The 25,039-nt window shown below is 44.7% G+C and overlaps 1 protein-coding gene and 1 long non-coding RNA gene across 4 annotated transcripts in view; both read right to left on the bottom strand.

Annotated features, from left to right (window-relative positions):
• The window catches only part of HSD17B12 (hydroxysteroid 17-beta dehydrogenase 12), an 83,180-nt gene extending 73,616 nt beyond the window's left edge, over positions 1–9,564 (bottom strand). The window contains 3 exon segments of the mRNA XM_071558636.1: positions 9,135–9,308; positions 9,311–9,486; positions 9,488–9,564. Coding sequence (XP_071414737.1) covers positions 9,135–9,308; positions 9,311–9,486; positions 9,488–9,564 — 427 coding nt within the window.
• A 1,955-nt stretch (positions 9,565–11,519) lies between these two features.
• LOC139673267 (uncharacterized) overlaps positions 11,520–25,039 on the bottom strand; it is a 77,307-nt gene continuing 63,787 nt past the window's right edge. For all 3 annotated transcript variants that reach the window (XR_011698085.1, XR_011698086.1, XR_011698084.1), the window contains exons 4-5: positions 13,428–13,592; positions 11,520–12,540 (exon numbers count right to left, since the gene is read on the bottom strand). This is a non-coding gene — a long non-coding RNA (uncharacterized lncRNA). The remainder of the gene's footprint in view (positions 12,541–13,427; positions 13,593–25,039) is intronic.

The raw sequence follows: 25,039 nt of genomic DNA on the forward strand, positions 1-25,039 counted from the left end.
CAGCAGTGCAGCAATCCTTTACTGCCCTGTCCTCCTCCTGGTCGCTGCTTCTCCCTTCTGTCAGAGTCACAGAATATTTGAGTTTTGAGATCTCACTTGTAAGCCATCTGGAGATGGAGAGCTCTTGTGGCAAATGCAGCTCAGACACCAGGAATACCTCTGAAGAAAAATATTTGTAGAAAATAATAGTGAATAATAGTGAATAACAAAATGCCTTTGCTAGTAGGACAAGAATCCTGGAAAAGGCAACAGAGGGGCACAGCCTACAAGTCTTCCAGAGACAAGAACAGACACAAGGGAAGAGTTTTGGAGAAACAGATCAGTGAGTCACAGATGAGGAATGTGAAACCAGGTCTTTCTGATGAAGTAGAGTATGGAGAAGAATAATGTGCAAGCATAAGCAAGCGCTGATTGGGTAGCGGCAGCTGCAGAACTATTCAGAGTACTCTGCCAAAGCAGGTAATGTAAGGTGAAATATAGCTTGCCAGGAGCTTGGACAGCACAGTGGTTGATCAATCCCTGTGTTTCATATCTACACACATCCTTTCACACCTCTGCAGGCTTCTGCATCTAAATGCAAGGACTAGATACTTTGGAAGGAGACCAGATTCTTTAGTCTCTGTACAACAGTTTTCTCCCTTCAGCAATAAAACCCTTTGCCCCATTAACCTTATCCTTCACAACCCATTCCCCTTCTCTCATTACAGCTTTTCTCCCTCTCTGCTCCAGTGGTAGTCTTCTAACTTATAAGAAAATCCTCTAAAAGAAATCTTTTATTAACATCTCTAGAGCAGAACTTCCCAACTCTGCTCTTCCTTGTCCAGTAAGTATAAAGCTCCTCAAGAGGTGGAAGCACAGCTGTCCCTCAGGTACTGGCATGACTGATGGAATACACCCTCCTAGAACACACAGCTCACAATTACTTAAGAGAAGAAAACAGAAGTGAAGCATAAAAAACAAACAAAAACGTGCAACCCAAATCTGTACAGTCAACTAGGCAGGAAGTTCTGTACATACACAAACCATGCCTGAACCTGAGCCACCCAGCTGTCTCCCGCAACTGACAAGCAACTGAGTCATGAGAGAAAAACAAGAGAACCCTCAGGAGAGAAAGAAGCAGGGACACTGATAAAAATGGGAAAAGAAGTACAAGAAACAATGGGACAGGCATTATTTCCCCTGAGGCTCAGCTTTGGGACATGTCAACTCTGATTTTAAGAACTGCAACACAAGAAGTTCCTTTCAATACCTAAAACCAAACCCCAGGATTTTAGGTGTCACCATCTGTTGCTGAGGGCAAGGGAGTAAATCAGAAGCTCAGTAGGAAATTTTGCATATAACTCTTTTACCATGTTAGCTGGAGCTTATATTGTGGATTTCAGCTCTGCTAATGACTCATCCAGTGGGTGATGGTGTACTGCTCTACACTTCAACTCCAGGAATCTGTGAAGTTACACAGATTTGAAAAATAATATATTACATTAAGGTTAAATAATCAAGAGTCAAAAAACAGCAGATTTAAGGCAGAATTCTTTTGTGCAATTAAATGTACTACAAGGGAAGGAACCCAAATTGCCCTAATTCAGTATTTTCAGATATTATGTACTCAGTCTGAAAAATCTTTTGCTTTTCTCTAGGAACCCATGTTTTCTAAAGCCTATCAGTAAGTGAGTAACAGAAGTCATCTGAAACTAGAAGCAGCCACCCTATATCTAATTAGGCAAGTGGTTCAATGGTGCAAGCCGAACACACCATGAGATGTTTTACCTACTAGTTACAGGGTTTATCCCACAATTGTTTTCATATACAAGCCTAAAGAATCACATTTGGCATTTCTGTTAGAATAATTAGGAAAGATACTGTCTTACTATCATCCCTTTCATAGCACAGATGGTCATCACAATCGTATGTATTAGGGATGAATATATTCAGCCTGGAGAAGACTGAGGGGAGACCTCATCACAGTGTACAACTTCCTTGTGAGGGGAAGAATGGGCACTGATCTCTTCTCTGTGGTGACCAGTGACAGAACTTAAGGGAATGGCCCAAAGTTGTGTCAGGGGAAGTTTAGGTCAGATATTAGAAAAAGGTTCTTTACTCAGAGGGTGGTTGGGCACTGGAAAAGCTCCCCAGGGAAGTGGTCACAGCACCAAGCCTGAGTTTACTAAGCATTTGGACAATACTCTCAGGCACATGGCGGGACTCTTGGGGTTGGTCCTGTGCAGGGGTAAGAGATGGACTCAAGGTTCTATGTGGGTCCCTTTCAACTCAGCATATTCTGTTTCTATGATTCACAGGACCAAGAACAATGTGTTTCACACACCAAAAAGCAATTACCAGGGGGAGAACTACTGCAGTTTCCTCTAAACTACACTGTCAGCTCTGCCCTCACACTCTCAAGGCTTCCTGCTATATCTTACTTGTTCCATACACAGGGATGCATTTACCCAGCTGGCATTAACACCCAGCACAATTCCAGTCGGACTTCTTTGCTGGAGACACTTCTGTACTCCTCACTTGTACACAAGGTCTTTCCTTGCTGTCACCTGGGTGCTTCACAGGTAATCTTCCCAAAGGTAGGGAAGTACACTGGGCTACAAAACAAAACAAAGAAACTGAAGAAAGATACTACTTTAGATTACATTCTTGTTTGAATTCTCTAGTTTCAAAGTAACCAGTTTCCAATACAAGTATTCCTACTTTAAAATACACAGAAAGTTGAGAGAATCAACTAGCTTAAAATAATACAGCAATTCATCTCCCAGGCTAATAAATTTTCCAGCATTTCCCTCTCAGGCTGTTTATCAGAAATGGGTATTCTTTTCACCTTAATGCAAACATCTATCCTCCACACACTATTAGGTTACTGGGGGTTTATTTGGAGGTGGAGAAACCATACTACAGCATTTAACCCTGCTGCACAAACGTCTCTGTTCCTGCAGTTACACATGGCAAAGTTTGTTCATATTCTGAATCAAACTCCAGAGCTGGAGATGATGATCCTGATTGATGCTGAGGCTGGTGGTGCCCACACACACACACTCACTGAGCTGGCACAAGCCAGAAGTGGAGGGCTGAAGTCCATGAGCAGAGATGCATCAGACCTGGAGATGGAACTCTGGACTTCTGGGCGGAGCATTTGCTCTCCCACTCCTGTTCTGACCACAGAGTGCAAGAAGGAGCACTTAACGCAACTAGTGTTGAGCAATCCTACTAAGCAGAGGTTTTAGACAGTTAGTAACATCATATGCAAAGGAGAACACCTGAAAGAAGCAGTCAAGCCGCAGAAAGACAGCAGAATTGTAGAAAACAGCAGTATGGCTCATTCCTTTACACTGTCCAGGAAGCAAAACTGATTTTAGGATATGTTAATAGCAGGGGCCTACGTAAAAAATACTAGAGAACCTCCCTGACTCATCAAGAGCTGCACTCAAACACCATGCAATTGAGTTGCTCAATCTAGAGAAACAAAGTCAGATCCCACTTCTCCTGGGTTGCTCTGGAAGAGCAGTGCTTGCTTAGTCCAACAAAGAGCAGGCTGGAGGGAGAGACATTGACAGAATTCTTCTAAACCACCAGCTATGAGTAGGATTGATGACTAAAGCAAACAGCTAACTCTCACTACAGAAAATTTAGGATGGATACTTGGAAATGTTACATGGCAAATAGGAAAAGAAAAAGCCATACACACTGGAAAAGTACTCATGGGAATTCAAACAGGATTAGGACACTTGCACCAGATTGTTCTCAGAACCACTCTTCAGTGCATAACCCTTCAGAAGCACTTTGCAAATAGTCATATAAGAAAACAACACATGATGCGAGTTCAGGCTGCACATTTCACTTGAGCTGTCATGATCACAAGTTAGTTACAAGCAAACTGTGGCATATTTTCACATGTTCTTAATATTGCTTTTTAGGTTGAGGAGTGCCATGCTTTATTTCATACAAGGGTAGACGTGTTTATGTTCGCATCCAGAATTAAGAACAAGGCCAGAAAACCTTTTCCATGGATCTGAAGTGCTGAAGATGATAAATCCCTGAAAAAGTGATTCTGCTAAAGAACGAGAGAACCAAAAACTCTCCCCAAAGCTTTGCACACACCAGCCAAGCATCTGCGTGCAGGGAAAACAGGGAGCTGGGCAGAGCCTCTCCTCTCACATCCTGCAGGGAGAGCAACGCTAAGAGAGGCAGTAACTTTGGCAGTAACTTGTGCAAAAGTGATTTGTGACGTGGTCTGTAAACTATCACTGCATATTGTGAAACACCTGCAAACCAAGACTGCACTCATTTGTGCAACAGGGATTGAAACCTACTTGCAGAAAACAAAGAAGTCTTCAGGTAACAACTATTTCACCTGATGCTCAGGAGTTTGGAAAACAACATTGTGAAAGCTGCTCATTCATCAGCAAGTTAGCACCTCATCAGCACTAAAGTGAATGTCCTTTGTATGGAGTTCTTACATCGTCTTTAACATTAACATAGTTTATCATCTGACTTACTTCATTAAGGAGATCCAAAGAACTTCGTAAGGATCAGGCTCTGTTTCATAAGACACCATTTTCAGGGATCACAGGAAGCATAAACTTATAGAAGAATCTAACTCAAAACATTTCCAAGCACAAAATCGAGCTAAGTCACTTTTTCCTCTTCACATAAGCATCACAATTATTAATTTAATAATATTTTGTAAAGGTCTGATTTATAGAACTTGCTACTACTCCAACTTCCTATCCAGAATTTGGGAATCGCCCTCCATATTCTTAGTTTTTAAAAGACCTGATCATACAGACACAAATAAGTATCTACTCCAGTGTTCATGTACCCAACTACATACATTTTTCATGCCTCCCTTAGTGGCCCTGGTACACAAGTTGCTATTTTTAGATGCTGAACTATGCATAGCACATGTTAGGTAAAAGAAGCCGACAAGAAGGCAGAGAGGTTTACCCAGCTTTGCTGCTGCTCAAAGAAGTTACTGTTAATCACTTATATAGGAAAAGAATGGTTTAAGACTGAATAAGGGGGTTTTCTCTAAAATCAAATTACAAAAACTTAGAGGCAATTGAGAGCACCATCCTGATTAATGACCTCTTACAAATCCTTTTTTAGGAAAACTAGAGCAAATTGCCCACATTTAGTTAATTTTGCATGTTAGTGAATAAACTCCAAGAAGCTTAATTAAGGCAGGCTCATCTTCACAGGCGTTTGTTGGCCCCAATACAACTGTACAGCTGTATTCACCACATGAGAAAGCACCATCACCATCAGCTATTTTGTAACCACTAAATGTACGATTATTCATCCATGTCTCTATGAAAGGAAACCAGGAAAGATGTGGATGCTTTTCTAAGCCACTGTGAGACCTGGAGGAAAACAGGACTTTTCTTTGCGTATCATATGGTCAATTACACAATCAAAATAATCTTTGTTTCCACTTAACACATCACTTCAGTTACGGCAAATCAGGAAACAAATATATTTCTCATCAAAAGACTTGCCATTTTGAGACAGGAAAAAAAGAAATAAAAAGTTTAAGTATACACACAACCAAGTATTGACACAACCAAGATGTTAGGTGCTTTAGAGCACCAGATCAATGAAACTTGCAGTGACAGTGTATTTTGAATATACAAAGTTCATTATTTGCATATAGCAAACTGGTCTGATCTCACAGCTGACCCTTCTCCAAACAACAGTTTGAACTAGAGGCCTCCTGAGGTCCCTCCCTGGATCTGATCTCCCAATGGTCTGAAGTACCATTGGATTTTTGAATAAATTTCTCCAGGCTACTGAAGGGAAGGGACACAAAAATGATTTCATGTTTTCCAGAAAAAGAAGCAGCTTCCTAAAATAGGAGACACGGCAACTCTCCAAATGGGAGCTATGACAGCAGCATTTTCCTGCACCAGACACTCCGTACTCCAGAATATACCCAATTGTCAACGGCAGAGGAGCAGGGTGGCTGTCTGCCACTGCCATCAATGGGAGAAGAACAGGACACTCATCCAAGCTAAGGAATACTACTAAGGATCACAACTAGCTGCACTTCCAACAGATCTGCGTGTCTAGAGGAAGGCAGGGGAGCAGCCATATCTTTGCTGTATTCTGATTTCAGAATGACTCCCTGGCACTCTGTTCCTGTCAAGGAGTCTGTGGTTTATTTAGCTAAATTGTTTTTCAACCAAGGGAGCTGTTATCATCTGTCAACAATTTATGAGGCACATTAAAGGCAGAGCATTCAATCCAGGAGTTTTCACTGCTTACTTGCTCAAGGTGCACCCAGCAATCTCACATTAAAATAATATCCACCCAACTTCCATCACTGTACGGTAGCCAAAAACCAAGCCAGATGCAAGTTATTCAGAGGGTAAACCAGAAAAGTTGCATACAGACCTTCACACATAAAGGCAACTTTAGAAAAAATATCTTTTTGTCAAAAGAGGTGCTATTTCAAGTAGTACAAACCTAATTTTCTCAGAGGACATTACTGATTCATATAGTTGTTCCTTCTCCTCAAATCCCATCCTTCTAAATACCAGAAAATTAGACAGAGCATAGACAGAAGCAATTGCACATAGGCATTCAAAAAAACTACAGGAAAACAGGGATAGAACTTCCAACTCAATTTCAGACATGCAGAAGAGTTAGAGGGTGGTAAGAAGCCCTTACAAAAGGGTTTGTAAGTGTTTTAGTTTTTGTAAAGTTCCCTTCCAGTCGTGCAGTACAAAAGTACACACTGCCACAAAAACTACAGCAGTCAATTCCCATCAAACTCACTAGTTTTTTTTGTAAGACCAGAAAAACAGGAAATGCACTTCTTCCTACAGTATGACTTAGTAAATCACTGATGCTCATGGTGACCCAACATATCTGCAGCTGTTCCTCTATCCTCCTTTCCAGGAGAGAAAACGAAGAGCCTGCCCAGCCTATTGCTGATGCCACAATGCACTTCAGGGTAAACCATCCCAGTGCTTATTCAGACTAAGACCACCTCTCCTCATTTCAGCTGGAGTCTACAGCAGCTGTCCCAATAAAGCAGCATCTCACCTCCATAAGCTGCACACAGAGGACATACAACTGCTAGCTCACAATGGCCACAGGACTTCCTACAGTGACAGCTCAGATCCAAACTAGCAGGCACCATCACCCTCTTTCTCCATCCTCCTTGACACCGCAGCAGTGCTTCCACTTCAGAGCAGAGCAATAAACACAGGGAATTTAGCTGTTCTGCCAACACTCCTCTTCCTAAATGACCTGAAGATCATGATCATGGAAAAGAGAAAGATTAATTTCTGTGAGCAGCCATTGCACACATACAATGGCCTGCTGCTGCCTTCACTTGTACAAAACAGTGGCAGAGGACATTTGCATCGCAGTTCCCTGAATGTCTGAGGACGTGACTGTGGGAAGATCTGTTGTCCACAGTTTGTGGCTCCAGCTGATAAGCTGACATTTGGAACTTCTGTGTTTGAAACAAAGCAAAACAAGCTGAAGTGTCCACCAAGACTTCTGTGATGCACTGCAAGTCAGCAGGCACAACGCAGTAAGATATATTCAAAACCAACATGAAAACGTCAAAGGGGGTTTGGGTCTCCTGTGCCTCTTTAACAGGCATTCCATTTCTCTAGCTGGGAAGAAGACACGGGCCTTAGTCATGTGTATGTAAAGCTATAACTTGGACATGGCACCGCTGCTGTGTCCAAGCCTGTGCAGGACTCATGTTCTGGCATTCTGTGTGCTGCCAGTAGCACTGCTGGTTTACAGGCATCTCACACAAACTGACATCCAGCTACTCAACCATGTGTTCTGTGTTGGCTGCAGCAGAGATTAGGTGGAAGGACCATCATTAGCCCAGCAACCTACCAGCTTGTTGCGGGGCTGCTCAACCTACACGTCCGCCACCTGGAAGCAGCTGCAGCATCTGAGCACTTGATGTCCTCTTACTCCCCTTGAGGAAAAGAAGTACCTAAACCATCACCTCACCTTAAACTCACAGCTCTTAACAGTTTGAAACTATTTTTGCGGTAAACCTTATCAATTCCCAATCAGGCATAGGACTTGCCCTTCCCACTGCCTTTGACAAGAGTGGAATTAAAACTTCTCAGCCTCATCTGCTACACTGGCAGAGAAGCCCTATCTAATGCCTCAGCTTAACTTAAAAGCCGCAGTAGCAATGTGAGACTCGGATAGAAGAAACTGTCTTTCCCCACCGTGGCTCCTCTGACCAGGAATCGAAGAACTGACAAAAGTTAGAGCAGCGTAGCACTTATAATCCCCTGGGAACAGTCTCCGCACGGTACTTCCACTGCGCTACTGTATTTCTGGGATGCCAGTTCAACGCTGTCGACGCACCCTCCCGGCCACCGCTACAGGGGCGGCCACTCGTGCTTCAGCCTCTCCCGGAACGCGGTGCGGGATGCGGAGGGGACGGGCTGCCGGCGCACGCGGGGCTGCCCCAAGTTTCGCGCCGCTCCGCTCCGCTGTTCGCCCGGCGCTCTGGGCACGGCTCCGCCGCGCTCCGCCGCTCCCGGTGCCACCGCAGCTGTTCCCGGTCCGCGCGCTTCCCGCTCCCGCCGTGCCGGGAGCTGCCGGCGCGAGCGACCGCTGCTCTGGGGGCGGCGGGGACGAGGCGCACGTGACGTCAGCGATAAGGCGCGAGGACGGCGCGGAGGGGGCGGCGCGCGCCGACCGGGAACTGCGGAGCGGGACCGGGACCGGGACCGGCCGCGCGCCCTCAGGGCCTCGCCGCTCCCCAGCCGGGACCGAGTTTAAACACGCCGTGCCCGCCCGCCCGCGCACAACTCCCAGCAACCGGTACTTCTCCCAGGACCGACCCGACCGACGCTCTCCGACCCCGCAATTGTCGCGTGGAGCCCGAGGCCGGCTCCGCAGGAGCGCGCCCGGTCGAGCGGCGGCACCCGCGGGCCCCTCGGTCGCTGCTCCAGAGCCGCCCCCCGCCAAGCCACACCGATTCCCTCGAGGCCGGTCCCTGCGCTCACCATGAGGAGCGCCCCGCGCCCCCTCCCCGCCGGAGCGAGGCCTCCGCCGCGCTGCCCCGCGAGGGCCCGGGCGCGGCTCGGGGACGCGAAGGGGAATGAGCCGCGGTGGGGGCGGCCGGGACGCGCACTCACCTGCCCAGGCGCCCAGCGCCGGCCCCACGGCGGCGGCGCCGCTGCCCAGTACCCAGACGCGGAGCCCGGCCAGCAGGCGGTACGAAGCCAGCGCCGCCGCGTACAGAGCGCCCAGGGCGCCCATCCAGTAGAGCAGGCCGGCGGCCGGGAGCGCGGCGGGAGCCACCATGCTGCGGAGGTTGCCGCGGCCGGACTGAGCCCTCCCGGCCACCGCCGCCCCGCAGCCGTCACGGCGCCCGCCCCCGCCCCGCCGCGATTGGCGGAGGGGCCGCTCAGCCCCCGGGTAACCCGGCAACGCGGCCGGGCCCGCCCGCCCCGGGGCCGCCCGACCCGCCGCGCCGCGGAGGAGGGGCGGCAGCGCGCGGCCACACGCCCCCGTACTACTTGCGGCCTGCGGCCCACGTGGTCGGCACCGCTCCTCTGCCGCCATTGGCCGGCGAGGATGGCCGTCACCTGCTACCGCGCTCCGATTGGCCTCGCTGCACGAAGACATCGCAGGATTGGTGAGAAACGAGCCCTTTCTTCCCGCCCCAGTGACGTCATATGAGCCCATTCATAAAATGCTCAGGCTCCGTCTGGCACCCGAATATGTGCGTGGGTTCCCTTCCCCCCCAGCTCTGCACTGCTCTCTCCCCCGGGGCGGCCCCGCGCTGGGATCGGCTCGGCATGGCATGGGGCGATCCAGGCAACTCGGCACCGGGGAGAGCGGGCCCGGGCACCACAGCGCTCTCCCGTCTAATCGGCCTCGGTCTGCCTCCCACGGCAAGTTCCAGGGGCAGCGGAGGCCTCCTGAGACATTTCCCCTGAGCTGACCATTTGCTGCCCCATGCCTGGACTTGCTCTTCCCCGCTGCCCTTCACCTGCCCATTTGACACGACCTTGCTCCCACAGCCCCACACGCGGTGGGTCGGGAACAGCTGGACTCGGAAGGGCTGTGCACACACACGGTCGCTGGCTCTTTCCATGGGGGCGGCGAAGAGCACAAAGCTATGTTGCCTTCTGACCTACCTCCAGCCATCCGCCAGGGCCGTGCCAGCTGTACCCTGGTACGTCGTGGGCCCTGGGCTTCTCCTGCCCTCACAGGAGGAAGCCTGGAGCAGGAAGGAGGTGGGACAGGGGAGGCTGTGGGAGGCTGAAGGCCTGAAGTAGCTCATAGTTGAGATGTACTGCCTGAAAGGGCAGATGGTGTCTTGGTGCAATGTGTGAGTAAACCAAAATGCCAGAGAAGTCCAGTGGAGGTGAAGTGGACCACTGTTTAAAGGGGGCCTCTTGCAACTCTCAGTGTCAAAATCATTTTCTAGAAAACAAACCTTTTATACCATTTCTTTGACAATGACCTCATTTCAAGCAGTAAGAAACCTTCTCTCGATGAGGTTTATTGGAGCATACACCTGAGACATTGACAGGTAGCATAGGGCGTAGATTTGATGTTGCCTTTCCTTTCTCCCCTGCACTGGCAAACAAGTCATACCCAAATCCAGCCATTACTGCTGAAGATCTCCAAGCTGTATCAAAGCACCACTCTGCTTCGGACTTCATCCTCTTTCCATGCTGCCCTGACACCTGGGAGAGCCTGCTTCAGCCTTCCCAGATACCCACCAAAAATCCCATCTGAATCCAAAACAGTCATGGAGCTGATCTTCCTAATCCACAGATTTTATTACATTGCTCTCTCTTGCTGTTTCTCAGCTGCTGCCAGAGCCACTCAAGCGGTGGCATCTGAGTTCATGGCTCTCTACATGTAGCTTTTTCATCAGCCAGTTTTCAGGAACTTCCAGCTTCCCACGCCACCCTTGCCTCTGCTAAAGCACTGCTGCCAGGCTGCAGCCATGTGCCAGTTCCCTTCATCCACTCCTTTACATTACTTTCAGCAAACCGTGATCTCCTCCAGGAGGTCACTTGCCAAACCCCAGCAGCTTATGGATCTGGCTTCCCATTAGAGATCCCATTCCTGCAGACTGCTTACTCTGAACTGAATGGGTTTACAAGTGCTCTGCAATTTCTCCCTCCATGTCCCGTTCCATGTTTCCTAACCTTTGTCTGCTCAGTGTCCACAGAGCACAAGCTTCTCAATGCAGGGATTATATTTGACAGAGTTTGGAAAGATCTTATGTAAGGTGCCACCCTAAGTGCAACAGGTAAGTAGTACTCTGACTTTTGCACCACTTTGAGGCCCCAATCTGATCATGGTGCCTTCTGATTGCAGTTACAAGGACTTACAGCCTCAAGATCTCATTTAGAAACAAGATGCTTTTGTATGACACCAACTGCCTGATACAAAGAACTGAGTGTCCTGAGATATATGAGATTGAACTTAACGACCTTTCATCTATGCTACAGGAAACAAGAACAAAGAAATAAAATGAAAACATGCTTTGATAGTTTCATCCCTTTTATTAATTTCATACAAATAAATGTTTGTTACATTTCCTGTTATTAAATATATATATACACAAAACAGCTTTTCACACAACGATACATAATTAGTAGAAATCAAAGGCTTCTGTTCATAATCTATTCATGGAAAACAATTAAATTCATAGTGGGGTTCCAATTTCATTGGATGCAACAACACACATTCTGCAGTGATGTAAATTAAAGGCATGAAACAATCATACACTTTGCAATGAAAAATGTGTCAGGTCCCTGTCTTATTGCCTGACCTATAGGTTTACAGTTGATTTTTAGAAATTAATCTTTATCATACAGCAGTTATACTGTGATACCAGATCTAACAGGCAGGAAAATCACTAGATTTTGTTCAATTTCTCAACAGGAGGAATCCATCCTCATGGTGATTGAGCTCCCTGGTTTGTTGTGGGGTTTTTTTGCTTTTGTTTGTTAGTCACTCAATTGGGCAATTGTGACACTGCAGAGAATGCAGCTCTCAGTGTTTTTCTCGCATTTTTCCCAGACACCAGTCTTAGAATAGTGTGATATGCTAGGGCTAAGTCCTGCCATTATACAAGGAAAATCTTCATAGACCTCACCAAGTGTGTATTCAACATAACTCCCTCCAAAGATAGGCCTTTGATTACAAGTGCAAAATGCTGGGACTATTTTCCTCTTGTTTCATACCAGCTTTTCCTTAATTTCCTAATTTACTTTAATCTGCATGAACAATCTTTGCATTTTTGCATAAACACTGGTGTGTTGGAAAGAAACAATGTTGTTACAGTAAGAGAAATGAACAGAGGTAATCAGAGGGAGGTTCAAATATCACTCCTCAGTGGGATCATAGTGTAATAGTAAATAGTTAGAACTGTGACCACATCACACTGTTTTCTTCTGATGGCTGTCAAAGTAGTTCTCAATCTCTTTGCGGGATAAATGACACACCACTGATTCTCACTCTTTTGTCTTCCAGAGGACCAGGCGATGAAGAGATAGGATATAGCAAAAGCATCTGAAAAGAGAAAAGGTACCAGTTTGGCCCTAGTAAGAGATCTACTACAAGTCAAAGACAACACAAGAGCTGAAGTGAAGGATGGAAGGTATCAGTATGATCACCAGAGACACCAAGTGCTGAGAACAGAAGTGGACTGGGCAGCTGGACAGTGTATGTAGAGGCTGGATGAAAGGAGACGGGTGTTGGGTCACCTGCTGAAGGGAGCAGGCAGCTTCCTACTGGACAGTCATGTAAGCCACACTGTAGTTACCAATTACAAATGGGTCAGAAGCAGGGAAGGAAGGACACGGGTGCTATGAAAGATTTGTTTTCAGAGCCTATCCAGCTTTTATTATAACATCTACTCCCCACTGCACCGCTGTTGTGCTGCTCCTGAGGCCTCTTGTCTGAACAACCTTCTTGTGGGTCAGGACAGAACCTACCCTGTTGTTCTTTCAGGGGAAATGATAAATCCATCGACAGAGAAGCACAGATATAGCAAGGTAGTTCTCTAGTCTTTTTTTGTATTAAAAAGTAATAGTGTTCCTATTTTATATGCTGCTCTGTTCAGAGGGAAAGGCAGTCCTCTGAGAAGCTTACAGTCTACATTTAGAAGATGAGTCACAAGCAGGGAAATGGACTCACTGTAAGGAAAAGAATTATACAAAGGTCAAGTGAGGGGTTTTCGATCTCTTGCTTATGGGTGTCAGACATTTATGAACAACAGGCATATTCCCCTTTTCAGGGTTAATTCCAGTATTCCCATGAGCTTTGCAGGTCTCTTCCCATTTGCCATAAGCTCCTGGAAATCCCAAAGCAGCACCCAGACAGCTGAGCTGAAGGAACAGACAGGCATTTTGAATGTACTCACAGATCAACACACATACACACGTATGTGAAGATACCTTGCCGAGGCCCCAGAGATCTGTATTTCCACAGCGTCTTTTACCAGTTCAGGCATGTAGTCGGTTCCAGATGACTGCAGATGCAATCTGGGTCAGGGCAGTGATGCAAGCCTAAGTCAACCCACAACTTAGCTACATTGCTCCATCATATGGAAGGTGGCCAAGCTGTATGGCAGATCACAGAAGAGACAAAAGAAAAGTATTCAGAGAAGCTAAAGGAGTAAAGATGTGTGAGTAAAAAATGCAACAATTAACTAAAAATGAGGATGTAGAACTACAGAGAGGAATACATCAAAAGGAGACAAAGAAAAAAATATAGCACAGGAGCAATAAAACACCATGAACAGGGGATAAAAGAGCATCCAATAAGAAGAAATGTTTGATTTTATTATGAAGTTTTTCTTTTACAGTGCTGCTACAAATACCTCATGAGCAATCATACATCGCAGTAAGACCACATTTCCATGTCTCACACATACATGCTCCCTCCTGCCCTGCTCTCTCAGTACCTCAGGAAGACACCTTTTACTGCAAGTCCACAGATGACAACCAAAGACAGCCACTCACTGTCCTGTGGACAGCGAGGCATGTGGCATGGGGAGCTTAGCACCTGGGAGGCCTCAGCGCCTGGAATCCACTCCTCCCCCCAGTCTGCCTAGCTCAGCCAGCAGTGCCATCTGCTCTGCAGTGATCCTGAGAGCAGGATGGGGGAACTGCTGGTTATCTGTGATGTGTCACGTGTTTTTCCTGCTACTGAGGAGAAGCATAGTCATTTGTTTCATTAAATGGCATTCTTGTACTCAGCACTAATTTTATCCCTTTACAAATATGTTTTTCACTCTAGCAAGTCAAGAGCAGCTCTCCCTCCTGTGCAGTCATTCTGCTCTCATGCCTCTCTTATCAATACTCACAGTTACTGATGTGAGGCCAGACTCAGTAAAGGGCCTGGCTGTTGTGGTGCTGAGCACTGCAGTGTGCCTTTGCCTAAATCCACACCCCCAAATTACAGCACCCTGCCCCAGAACACGCTGAAGGCCAAAATTAGAATACATAAGAGCATAATCTTCATTATCTGTCCTGTTAAAAGAAGATGACTACAAGAACCAGTTAGACATACCAATAAATATCTCAAGGCACCTCATCCACTGCTGAGTTGATCCTAACACTGGGGTGAGACAAGATACCTTGAAATGAAATTTGGGCTCCTCAGCCTTTCCTAAGGCACCTAGTCCAACTCTTTGCAGGGGCCATGGTACCCCTCTGAGTCCATATACTATTTAGCACTCACCCAGGAAAACTCAGTTTTCTCTCCTCTGCCTGAAAAGGCAGCAAAGTGTTTTAACACCATGGCACCAGTGTATGCTGGGTGAGGTGATCTTGGTTGAAGCTGTTGCACAGCACATAGAATCATAGAATCAATCATCTTATCACAGAACCACAGAATGGTTTGGGCTGGAAGGGACCTTCTAGATGATCAACTTCCAAACCCTCTGCTGTGGGCATGGACACCTTTCACCAGAGCAGGTTGCTCAGAGCCCCATCCAACCTGGCCTTGAAGACTCATAGAGATGGGTCATCCACAACTTCTCTTGGCAACCTGCTCCACAGTCTCACCACCCTCAGCAAATTTCTTCCTAGTAACTGGTTTTCCATCAGCTGCAATGATATGAGGGAAAGGTAGTGGGACTGGAGGGGCTGGGGCAGACATTCTCAGCCCCATCCTGTGCATAAATTTTAAGCATATGTTAAAGCAGTGTATTTGGGCAACTCTGGTATTTATGTAACTCTCTTCCCTCCTGGCGAGCTACACATTAAGCAGGTGATTGGGGATCCATGTTTCAGACCTGGGCCTTGCCAGCAACAGCCAGCTGGCTCTTGATGTCAGCCCTACAGTATTCCTGTGGGCCCAATGCAAGGCACCTCAGCACTTTTGAAAAGGGGCACCCATGTCACCAGGTACTGAAAAACCAGAGAAGGGCTGACTATCCCTGCTCTGCAGAGCTCAAAGGAGCAAATGAACCAGAGAGCAGCCAGCTGAGAAAAAGGGATGGAACTGGTAACATTAAGTGCCATAATGAATAAGCAAGTAAGCACAAATTTTGATTGGTCTGTCACTCATCCTGCAATTGCACACTTTTGACTACAATTTCTGTGAGAAGGGCAGGGACCTGCAAACACAAGGCAGCTTTGAAACACATCTTAGCTCTGAAATTGAGTCATTCAGGCATTTTAGGTTACCACACTGTGTAACAGATACACACTCCTTGTTTCTTAAACAGACTTCGGGCATCACCAACATGTTCTTCTGTTTCAGGGAATAAAGTCCCAGATTTCTCAAAAACAAAACACTCCAGGAAAATGTTGCAATGGAAGATAAACAGAACTTAAAGCCAGACGGTAGTTGGCATGTTAACTAGTTGAGTCTATAGCTTGTAAATTTAACGTGCCATGAAGATGTACACAGTTCTTTATGGGAAGATCTGTTCAGCTTCCCTTATGAACAAGAAACCATACACATGGCACTACAAACATCTAGTACTTTGTACTGTTTTTTTTCACTTTTACCTACTATGGATTAACAGGTGAGTCTCCTGTAAAATATCAAAATTCCTCTTTTTGTTGCCATTCCCCATTTAGAATTTTCAGAAGTGATTACAATGGGTAGCTCCAGATCCTCTCATGCAAACCAAGGAAAGGCTTGAGTAGGACATGCATATAAAAAGGGGTTTGTCTTTTTTGAATCACCAGTAACACTGGAAATCAAGTACTACTCAAAAAGATTTTCTACTAGCTGTGCATGCTACAAATCCAAGTGCAGCATGTGTTTACTTGAGAGACATAATATGGCCATGGCAACAGGGGATTGACCTTCTTCAATCCTACAGCCCACTGAAATGTATTGATTTTGAGCTGAAAATATCATCTGTAGAAGTGAAATACTGTGTGCTTATTGTTTAATCCTTGATGTTTCTTCTACCTAGTTTCATAACTGTAGATAAGTGATACAGATAATTGTCCGCATGAAATGAAAAAAGTTCAGGAATGCATGTCCCTCACATGACTGCCAACACTCAGTCTCACACTGCATGATATATTCAGTTTCAGATGCAGATGATGGGCTACGTTTGTTAGTAAACCTCTGTCTCATCTATAACCCACCACTATTCATCCACTGCACTGTATTATATACACTCAACTCTTTCACAGCATCCTTTTGTGGAGCATATTGAATGTGAGATTGTGTCTATAGCTCCCCCTCCACTCTGCTCCACCACATCTACTGTCTCCAGAGTCTGCCTAACTGGTTCATATACAAGGGACAGGAATCATGTGACATTTCCTCTCTTTCACATAACTACTTCACCTTTCCCCTCCTTTTTAGAAAATCTTATATCTCTCCTTTAAAGATTTACTTGCCAGACAGTTCTGGTGTCCCTGCCATAACCTGGTACTTGTAGGAGACTTTGTCTTGGCCACTCCCAAACAAGAATTATGTTTTGAAGAATGCCTGTTAAGCAGAATGTGTCACTCCTAGAGGAAATGTGATGGTAAAAAGTTCAATTAGGACCCTACCATGGGCAAAAGCTGATAGCAAAAAAACAAAAAAACAAACAAAACCAATAATCCCAGTTTCCTATCTATCTTAAACATCCAATTATGCATCTGTATTTTTTATTTCAAATTCTCCACACTTCTTTAAAATGTCCAGCTTCCAGACTTCCTGAAGAGTCTTAGCATTAGTTTTAACCATTAAAGGTGACATTTCAAAACCAATATTGTTTGAAAACAATGTAAGACCAAAGACAACATGTTTTCACCCAGAAGGTCATCTATTCAGGGGATATAAAACACTATCCCTCTGTAGACATCAGTGGAATTCTGAAGATTTACAGCAGCAATGACCTGATGCCAAAACATTCCTACAAATAATAATTAAAACCACCACCACCAACAACAAAACAACCCAAAAAATGCTACTGCAGGCTGCAGTGAACCATTTCTTTTCCAGTCTACTGCTACCAAAACCAAGCTCTGGCTTACTTTGATTTTGTTCAGTGTGTAAATTCCCAATTCTTCTATATATTGATCGCCTATTACTTTTACTCATTAGCCAGCACATACAGGAAAGCAGGTTTATGTGTATATACACATATGTGAGTATACACGTGTACATATTCCTCCTAGGCTTGTTTATATAAAACCAGCCAGAGAATGGAGTTGTCCTACTTTTAGGACACCTAATTTTTATTATTAAAATATAAGCTGTTTGGCTTTTGCTATTGAATCACACCAATGTCATTATCAACCTTGTCCCATGAATGCTTCTTACTTCCATGAATTTGCTCCTCCAATCAGTACTATTTCAAGAGGCACAATGCAGCACAATAGAACGAGAAACTGGTGACACCAGTGGAAGTGCCTTTTTTGCAGCAGAAAGCCTTGTAGGATGACACCGGCAAATCAGGTCAGCAAATTTTACTTTGCTGAAGACTCAATACTGTATTCCCACCATTTCAATGGAAAAGTCCATGACTTCCTTCCAATTCCAAAAGGTCTGCTGTGAATAGGAATGATTTTCTTTACAGAATCAGTCTCATGATGGAAGAGAAATATTTTCCAGGAATCTGGGTTAAACAACAACCAAATGTGTTTAATTCCATACTCACACAACCACTTTATGGTAACACTTCTGCCCTGTAAGCCTCAAGATTCAATCTGTAGCCAAAATCCCACATTACAGCAAAAAGATGTGCAAGAAACCATTTAGAAATAATACATACTTATTTTCTGCCTTCCAAGTATTTCATGCTGTCTCATACCAAATGAGCCTTCCATTTTCACAACTTGTTCACCTCTAGGCATATGAAGGAAGTTTAATACTTATAAACCATTCACTCCTTTGCTTCAGTTACTACTGAAAGAGCCACTGGTAGCATTTAATGCATAAATTGATGATTAGATTGATTCTATCACTTAGTTTTCTATTGACCACTGAAAGGGAAGTTACCTTCTTAAAACATATAATTTCTCTTTGAATAACCTGGTACAGCTGTGGACTGAAAAATAAAATTAAAATGGATGGCTGAGCAGTGATTGCTTAACTCCTTGCTTTGTGGTGATTTCCCAAATAGCAAAAATGCAAAGTAAAAACATAAATTGTCTGCCTAGAGGATGGCAGTCTTGCTGAAAAGTAATGTTCTTTAGTCATTAGGTTCTTCCCTCAATTCTTCAGTGCTGCACTAAGTGCTGTAATGTAAAAACTTAAAGAGTCCAAAAGGGAAAAAAAGCAAAAGACACATAGTCTCAAGTAACATCTAAGGAAGTTGATTATACATACATTTTTGGAATGTAATATTGTCTTGTCCTAGATGACTTTGAGTTTTTCATTTAAATACCTTCCTAAGAATTGTTCCATGAAGACTTCCACAAGCAGCCCATCCAGGGGTGAGAAGTCAGGTAGCACTGCATGAATACACCTTCAGCCATGGTATCCATGTGCACTGTTCACAGCAAATACAACCAAACTACTTTGCTTCTATTAAGGTGCTCAAAGAAGATAATTAATTAAAGGAAAAGGAAATTAAGATGACAAAAACCAGCAGCACTTTCAAAATGGACCCACTGTAAATGAACAAAGCAATATCAAAATCCATTTTACTGATACATGAGAATGCAGAATGAGGTGAGGGGATATCGAGGATTCCTGAGTCAAATTCCCCAATACTACACAGAACTCAACACTTATCTGGATATATCCAACTTCATTTTAAAAGAAATTTAAACTTCCTTCTCATTTGAAACTGCTCCAGAATATCATTGGTCTGATAGTTAGAGCTCTTCCAGCAATTTCCGGCAAACTCTACGCATTATCGCCTTTACATGCATTTGTTTTGCTTTTTTAATCTTGAGCTCACATAATTATTTTCCTTCCCTACACAAAACCAGTGTAATTGTCACTTCTGTGCCTTTCCGTTAAGCCTCTCTATTCCTTTTAACATCCATGTGGTCCTTTACCACATCTGTTCCATCCATCTGTTTGAATCCATTTAATCTGAATGTGGGTAATAGTTGGGCTCCAAATAAGGTCTTACTAAGGCCATGTGCTTAGACAGTAATATTTCCTACACACACAGGAAACCCATACTGTAATACTTTCTAGGACAGTCTTTTTTCTATTTTCTCAGCCACATCACATATACTCATTCTGCTGCTGACCACTGCTCTGACTATCAACACACCAGTGAACTGATGAACTCTTCCAGAATAAATTGTGATTACTTTCTATTTGCATCACAAAATTTAATTCTTTTAATCTCAGTTTTGATTCATTTTGTTGGTACATGGGTATTCCAATCCTCCTCTCCATCAATGCAGACCATCAGTTTTTTGTCATTTTCTCACCATTCTAATTTTTCACAAGTGTCACTAAGGAAAGAATTCCAACAGTCTTGAAAAACTCGAGTTTACAGCATTCTTTTCAACAGTACATTCTCTTTCAACCTATTATCTGTCAGTGCATTCCAAAGTCACCTGACAATGCAATTAATTGAATTTTTTCCATTTTACATAATTTCCCTACATGGTACAGTATCAATTTCCTCACAATTGATGCCGAAGGTGTTTTTGTTCTGATTTTCACATTTTGTAGATTTTAGGAACACAGTAGTTGTAGATTTTAGAGGGTTAATATTTCTAACAGTTTAAGTTTAATGCCTTTCTATCACTACCCCTGTCCCAGAACAGGGAGCTCAAATTCCTTTAGTTAATTAATCTTGTTTAGACTCCTTTCCAAGGTAAAGAGCTGAAGGATATCAGAAGGCCTACAGAATGAAACATAAACACAGGTCAGAGTGACCCAGAAGTCAGAACTGGATGAGCTCCAAGAGACCTTTGTGTGCCCGAGGAAGAGGAGCTGATGAAGACAGAGGGTCTTGACGACCCCAGACCCAATTCCAGCGGTTGGACCAGGGGTGGAACCAGGGCTGGACTGAGAAATGTGTAAAGCAATGATTGGAGGGATCTTATTATAAAAGCCATGGAAACAAGAACTGGGGCACATGCATGTCATCATGTATTTCTGTAGGCCGTAGGCCTGTGATATTAAAGGACCTTTACTTTTTATCTTACCCTACAATAACTTGGCTTCGAGTTGTGCTTTGGCTGGGGGGTCACTCACGGCATCACAATGAAACATAAGGTAACAAATTAGTCTAGCAGAGTCTTCTTTTGCCAAAACTGTGCTGCATTTCGTGCCACCTTTAATTTCTGTTATTTCACCCTTCAAAAATTGTCCTACAGCTAAGTGTACAATGGCTGTCAGATTAGATCATCTGTATCACTAATCTTATCTTTCTTTTGGGTACCCTCTACTATTTGACCCCCTTTACATGTAGATTCCACTGCTTGTAAGGAATTTACAGTTACATCATACATTTTTGGAAAGGGAATATATTGTATTTATTGTGCTAAGGCACAATTGCAGCACTAATACAGTGCCACTGAAATAAAACAGAATCCAGTAAAATTTCCTACTGCAAAAGTGGAAAAACAATGCTTCTTTTCAGAATGGGAACAGAGCAGGCCTAAAAAGTTTAATACACTTTACAATACATTATTCACATTTTCCCTGTCTTGACCTTTAATTTGCTTTGGACTTGCTGATTTTGTATCTTAAGTCATCTTCGCTAGCTTAACTCTGCAAGCTCAAACCACCAGTGGTTATAAAGCTGACACTTAAGGCACTTACCCCTTTTTTTGTATCTACCCAACTTTTTTTTTATAAGCAAAACATATTTTTTCGTTTACTAAAAGAATACCTTCCCTTTAAAAAAAAAAATCACTGCTTTCTTTTTTCCGAGAATTATACTCCTGTATGTATACGTGAAGGTCTGTATTTCAGGTGACAATCACTGGCAAAATCTGATGTGCTTTCCAACACAAAAATGTTTGTAGAGCTCTTCACATACCTCCTCTCACAACTGTACTGTAGCATGTGCTATAGAAAACAAATCTCCTACGGCATAGTCCTTGCTGTTTGTTGGAGCTCAACAGTGCTATTTTTGCACTTCTTCAGTTATTAGTTAACAATTAAATTGTGTTTTCTTCTGAGTTTCAAGAGGATTACTATTACCAAGGAAAATAACCTAATAAGAATTTGTCCCTGTTTCACTTGCATGAGAAGTTTAAGCATGTTCAGACAAAGTTCAGCTCACTGCTGATGTATGGCACCACTGTCTTTCAAGATTTGCTTCCAAAAAGTAAGGAGGAAAACAGAAGAACACAAAATTTACCTAATTCACTTCAGACTGATTTATTATTTGTCGTTCCTTTCATACATAAAGCATCTCCAGTTAATTAACAAGTTACTTTAAAACATCAGCATATTTAACAAGAAGCCGATTTTGCACTGTGGTTTCACTATCGGCATAAATTAAATTAACACGTAGTGTATTTCGTCCTTTTCCTTCCCGCCCCACCTTGTCCACAGAGGAAATGCCCTGGTATCAAGTAGACTGCCAAGTCCTGGGTTAGTCCCACCATAACTTCAACTCACTTCAGCACGTTTATGCATCCTAAATTCTTCCATTTCACATTAAAAAAAGGCAGTAAACCCAAACTTGCAGATAAAAGCTGCGCTCCCCTGTAGCCACGGGCACGCCTTTGCTCCGCCTGCGCGGACTGGCGGAGAGGCCGCGGGAAAAGCCGCTCTCGCCTCCGGAGCTCGGCACTGTGGCGGGCAATGTCGGCACAGCGCGGGCCCGTGAGCGGCACCTCGGCCGCGGGAGCCCCGGGGCCTGCGCGGAGGAGCCGCTCGTGTAGTTTAACCCAGCGAATCCCTCGGGAGAAGCGGCTTCGGGCGAGCCCTGCCGGGTCGGGCAGGTCCCTCCGACCCTGCGGCCCCGCCCGCCAGCCCGGGCCGGGCGCAGAGCCGCGGGCAGCACAGGGAGGCCCCGACCCCGCGGACACCAGGACAGGCCGGGCACCCCGAGCCCCGGGGGGGAGCGGGAACCCGCCACTGACCTGCCGGGGCCCGCAGAGCGCTCCCGGCCGGGCCGCGCCCCGAGGCCGCCGCTCAGGGCGTGGGGTAACGCGGCGCTCCCCGGACGGGCCCAGTGCGGACAGGCCAGGCCGGGCCGGGACTCGCACCCGCGGGACAGTGGCGGCCGCACCGCCCCAGCCCAGGCGGGCGCCGTCTCGGCCGTTCCCGGCACGTCCCGCCCGCTCCCGTCATGCCGCGGCGCCTACAGCTCCCGGCGGCCCGCGCGGCCGCGGCCATTAACCCTCTGCAGAGCCGCGCGCCCTTCCGGCGCCGCCGCTGCCCCGGCCCGATCCGGCCCGGCTCGGCCTGGCCCAGCCCGGCCCGGCTCGGCTCGGCTCGGCTCGGCTCCTCCGCGGCCCAGCAGCAAGGGCCGGGCACGGCCGAGCGCCGCACGGCGGGGCGGCACAGCTCGCTCCCAGCGGCCCGGCCCGGCCCGGCCCGGCCCGGCCCAGCGGTGGGGCCCGGGCCGCTGCTGCTGTGGCGGATTTCTGTGCTCCTGCAGAGTGGTTTCTGATCCCCAGCCACAGCTGTTTGTTACTCGTATTAACTGCACGCTCCCTGCCAGATAATAAAAAGCAGGTGACATAGCTTCTTTCAACGGTTTGGTTACTTTGTTTTGTTTTGCCTGAGAGAGCAAATTGTAATAAGTTAACTCAAAATAGCTTTACAACCCCCATGAAAACTTTGGGACAAAGTTACTAAGAACTGCTGACTATCCTGCAGTGAAACTAATGTGAAAACTCAGTAACATTCGCATTCTGCCCTCCTATGCACTCTTCGTACAGGTGCTCAGTGTACGTAGGACTTCACACATACCGCAGTTTTCAGCTCCTCTCTTAAAATAAGTATCAAACAATGTGCATGCAACTAGCCGTGCTGCGAACTAAAAAATAACCCAGAGAGTCGCAATGCCTTTATAAAGCAAGTGAGGGACGGGGCCGGGGGGGCAGACAGCACAAGTTCAGGCAGAGGCAGCAGCTCAGAGTGAAACCCACTGGGGCTCAGCAGACCCCCCTCCGCAGCTCAGCATCGCTCCCCGCACGCACAGTTCAGCCCCTACACTTCCACTGTATTTGCAATATTTCTTTTAATGAAAGCCTCGTGCAGCAAATACAAGTCAAATGGCTCTAATTTGTAGTGCTACAAAGTGTAACATGCCCAGGCGTGTAACTGTCTGACAGACTACACAGAAATCTGGCTGAGGTTCCAGCCTCTGAAGCAAATGCAAATACCCAGAAACATTCTGCGATTCCTCCAAAATTAAATTACAAGTGAAGCAAACCTACTGCCAGATTTTTCATGCAATTATTTCTTTTTTAAAAAATAAATCACTCCAAATTTATTATTTCTTTCAAACCATAAACAACACAGAGGAAAGAAACACATGTACGTTTTCCTTTTCAGAAAGAAAAACTATGAGAAAAGCAGATACATAGCTCCTTTTTTAAAGTTTATTTTTTAATACCCTGTCCTTTAAATCAGCCTACAAGCCTAGAGATTCATCTACAGAAAACACAATTAGAAAACCTTTTATGTGTTGCACTGTTTTTCGTACACTTAGAGGAGGTTTTTAAAGACAATGCAGAGCCACGCTATTTCAAAGGGCTTAAATACAATTATTTAGAATTTATTCCTTACTGCAGCAATTTTTAATTTGGTATATTTTTCAAAATTTCCTGGGAAAACACAATCAATTCCCATCTAGCTTGGCGCACCTACACTATTACCTCTTTCTCTACATTTTCTCTTTACAAATCAACCACAAACATTTTATAAGTGTTTACATATACATAATAAAGTAATAAAAAGGACAATACAACAAAAGAAATGCTCAAAACCAAATTAAAGGTGTAAATGGCCTCCTCCCATCTTCCAGACGTACCTACAAAATCCCTGCTCACTAGTACTGTATTATACATTTTATTGTGAGTCCAGCCTTTTTATATTTTGTACTATTTTAACACCACAAATTTATAGATTTTTAAAAATGGCATGTTAAAAGGGCTTTATTTAAAAATTTCAATGAAAATAGTGTTATGTTTTGTAATATTACCATAATCCTTCTTTTTAAATCACTTAGAATTTCAGTATAACCTAATTAAGTAATTTTAAGTAAGTCTTAACCCAAATACGTAGATCTAATAAAAATGTATTTTGCAAACAGGGAAAATAGACTTCTAAAATGGATTCCTCAGGTAGGAACAAAGATGTTGAAACATTTTCTCCCCACAAACTTTGAGATCTGAACTATTTCACAGCACTTACTTTTAAAACCAAAATACTTATAAAAAACCAAATTTCACTAAATATCAAGCATAATGTTTCATTCCAATTGTATTTATTTATTCCTTTTACATTTGAAAGAAATATTTCAATTTTCCTTGTCAAAAAGGAAAGAGAATAGGGAAAGAAAAATACTTCAAAATCCTAACTACCTATCTTCACATATTGTTTATTTCAAAACTTTTCTAACAGCAGCTTATACCTTTTTTAGATATTGTATATTATTTTGCCTGTAGAAATACTATTATTTAGGTTTTTGCCTTTTCAAAGGTACAGAACAACATTATAT

Source organism: Pithys albifrons, chromosome 6 (assembly GCF_047495875.1).
Source record: "Pithys albifrons albifrons isolate INPA30051 chromosome 6, PitAlb_v1, whole genome shotgun sequence".
Classification (NCBI taxonomy): Eukaryota; Metazoa; Chordata; class Aves; order Passeriformes; family Thamnophilidae; genus Pithys; species Pithys albifrons.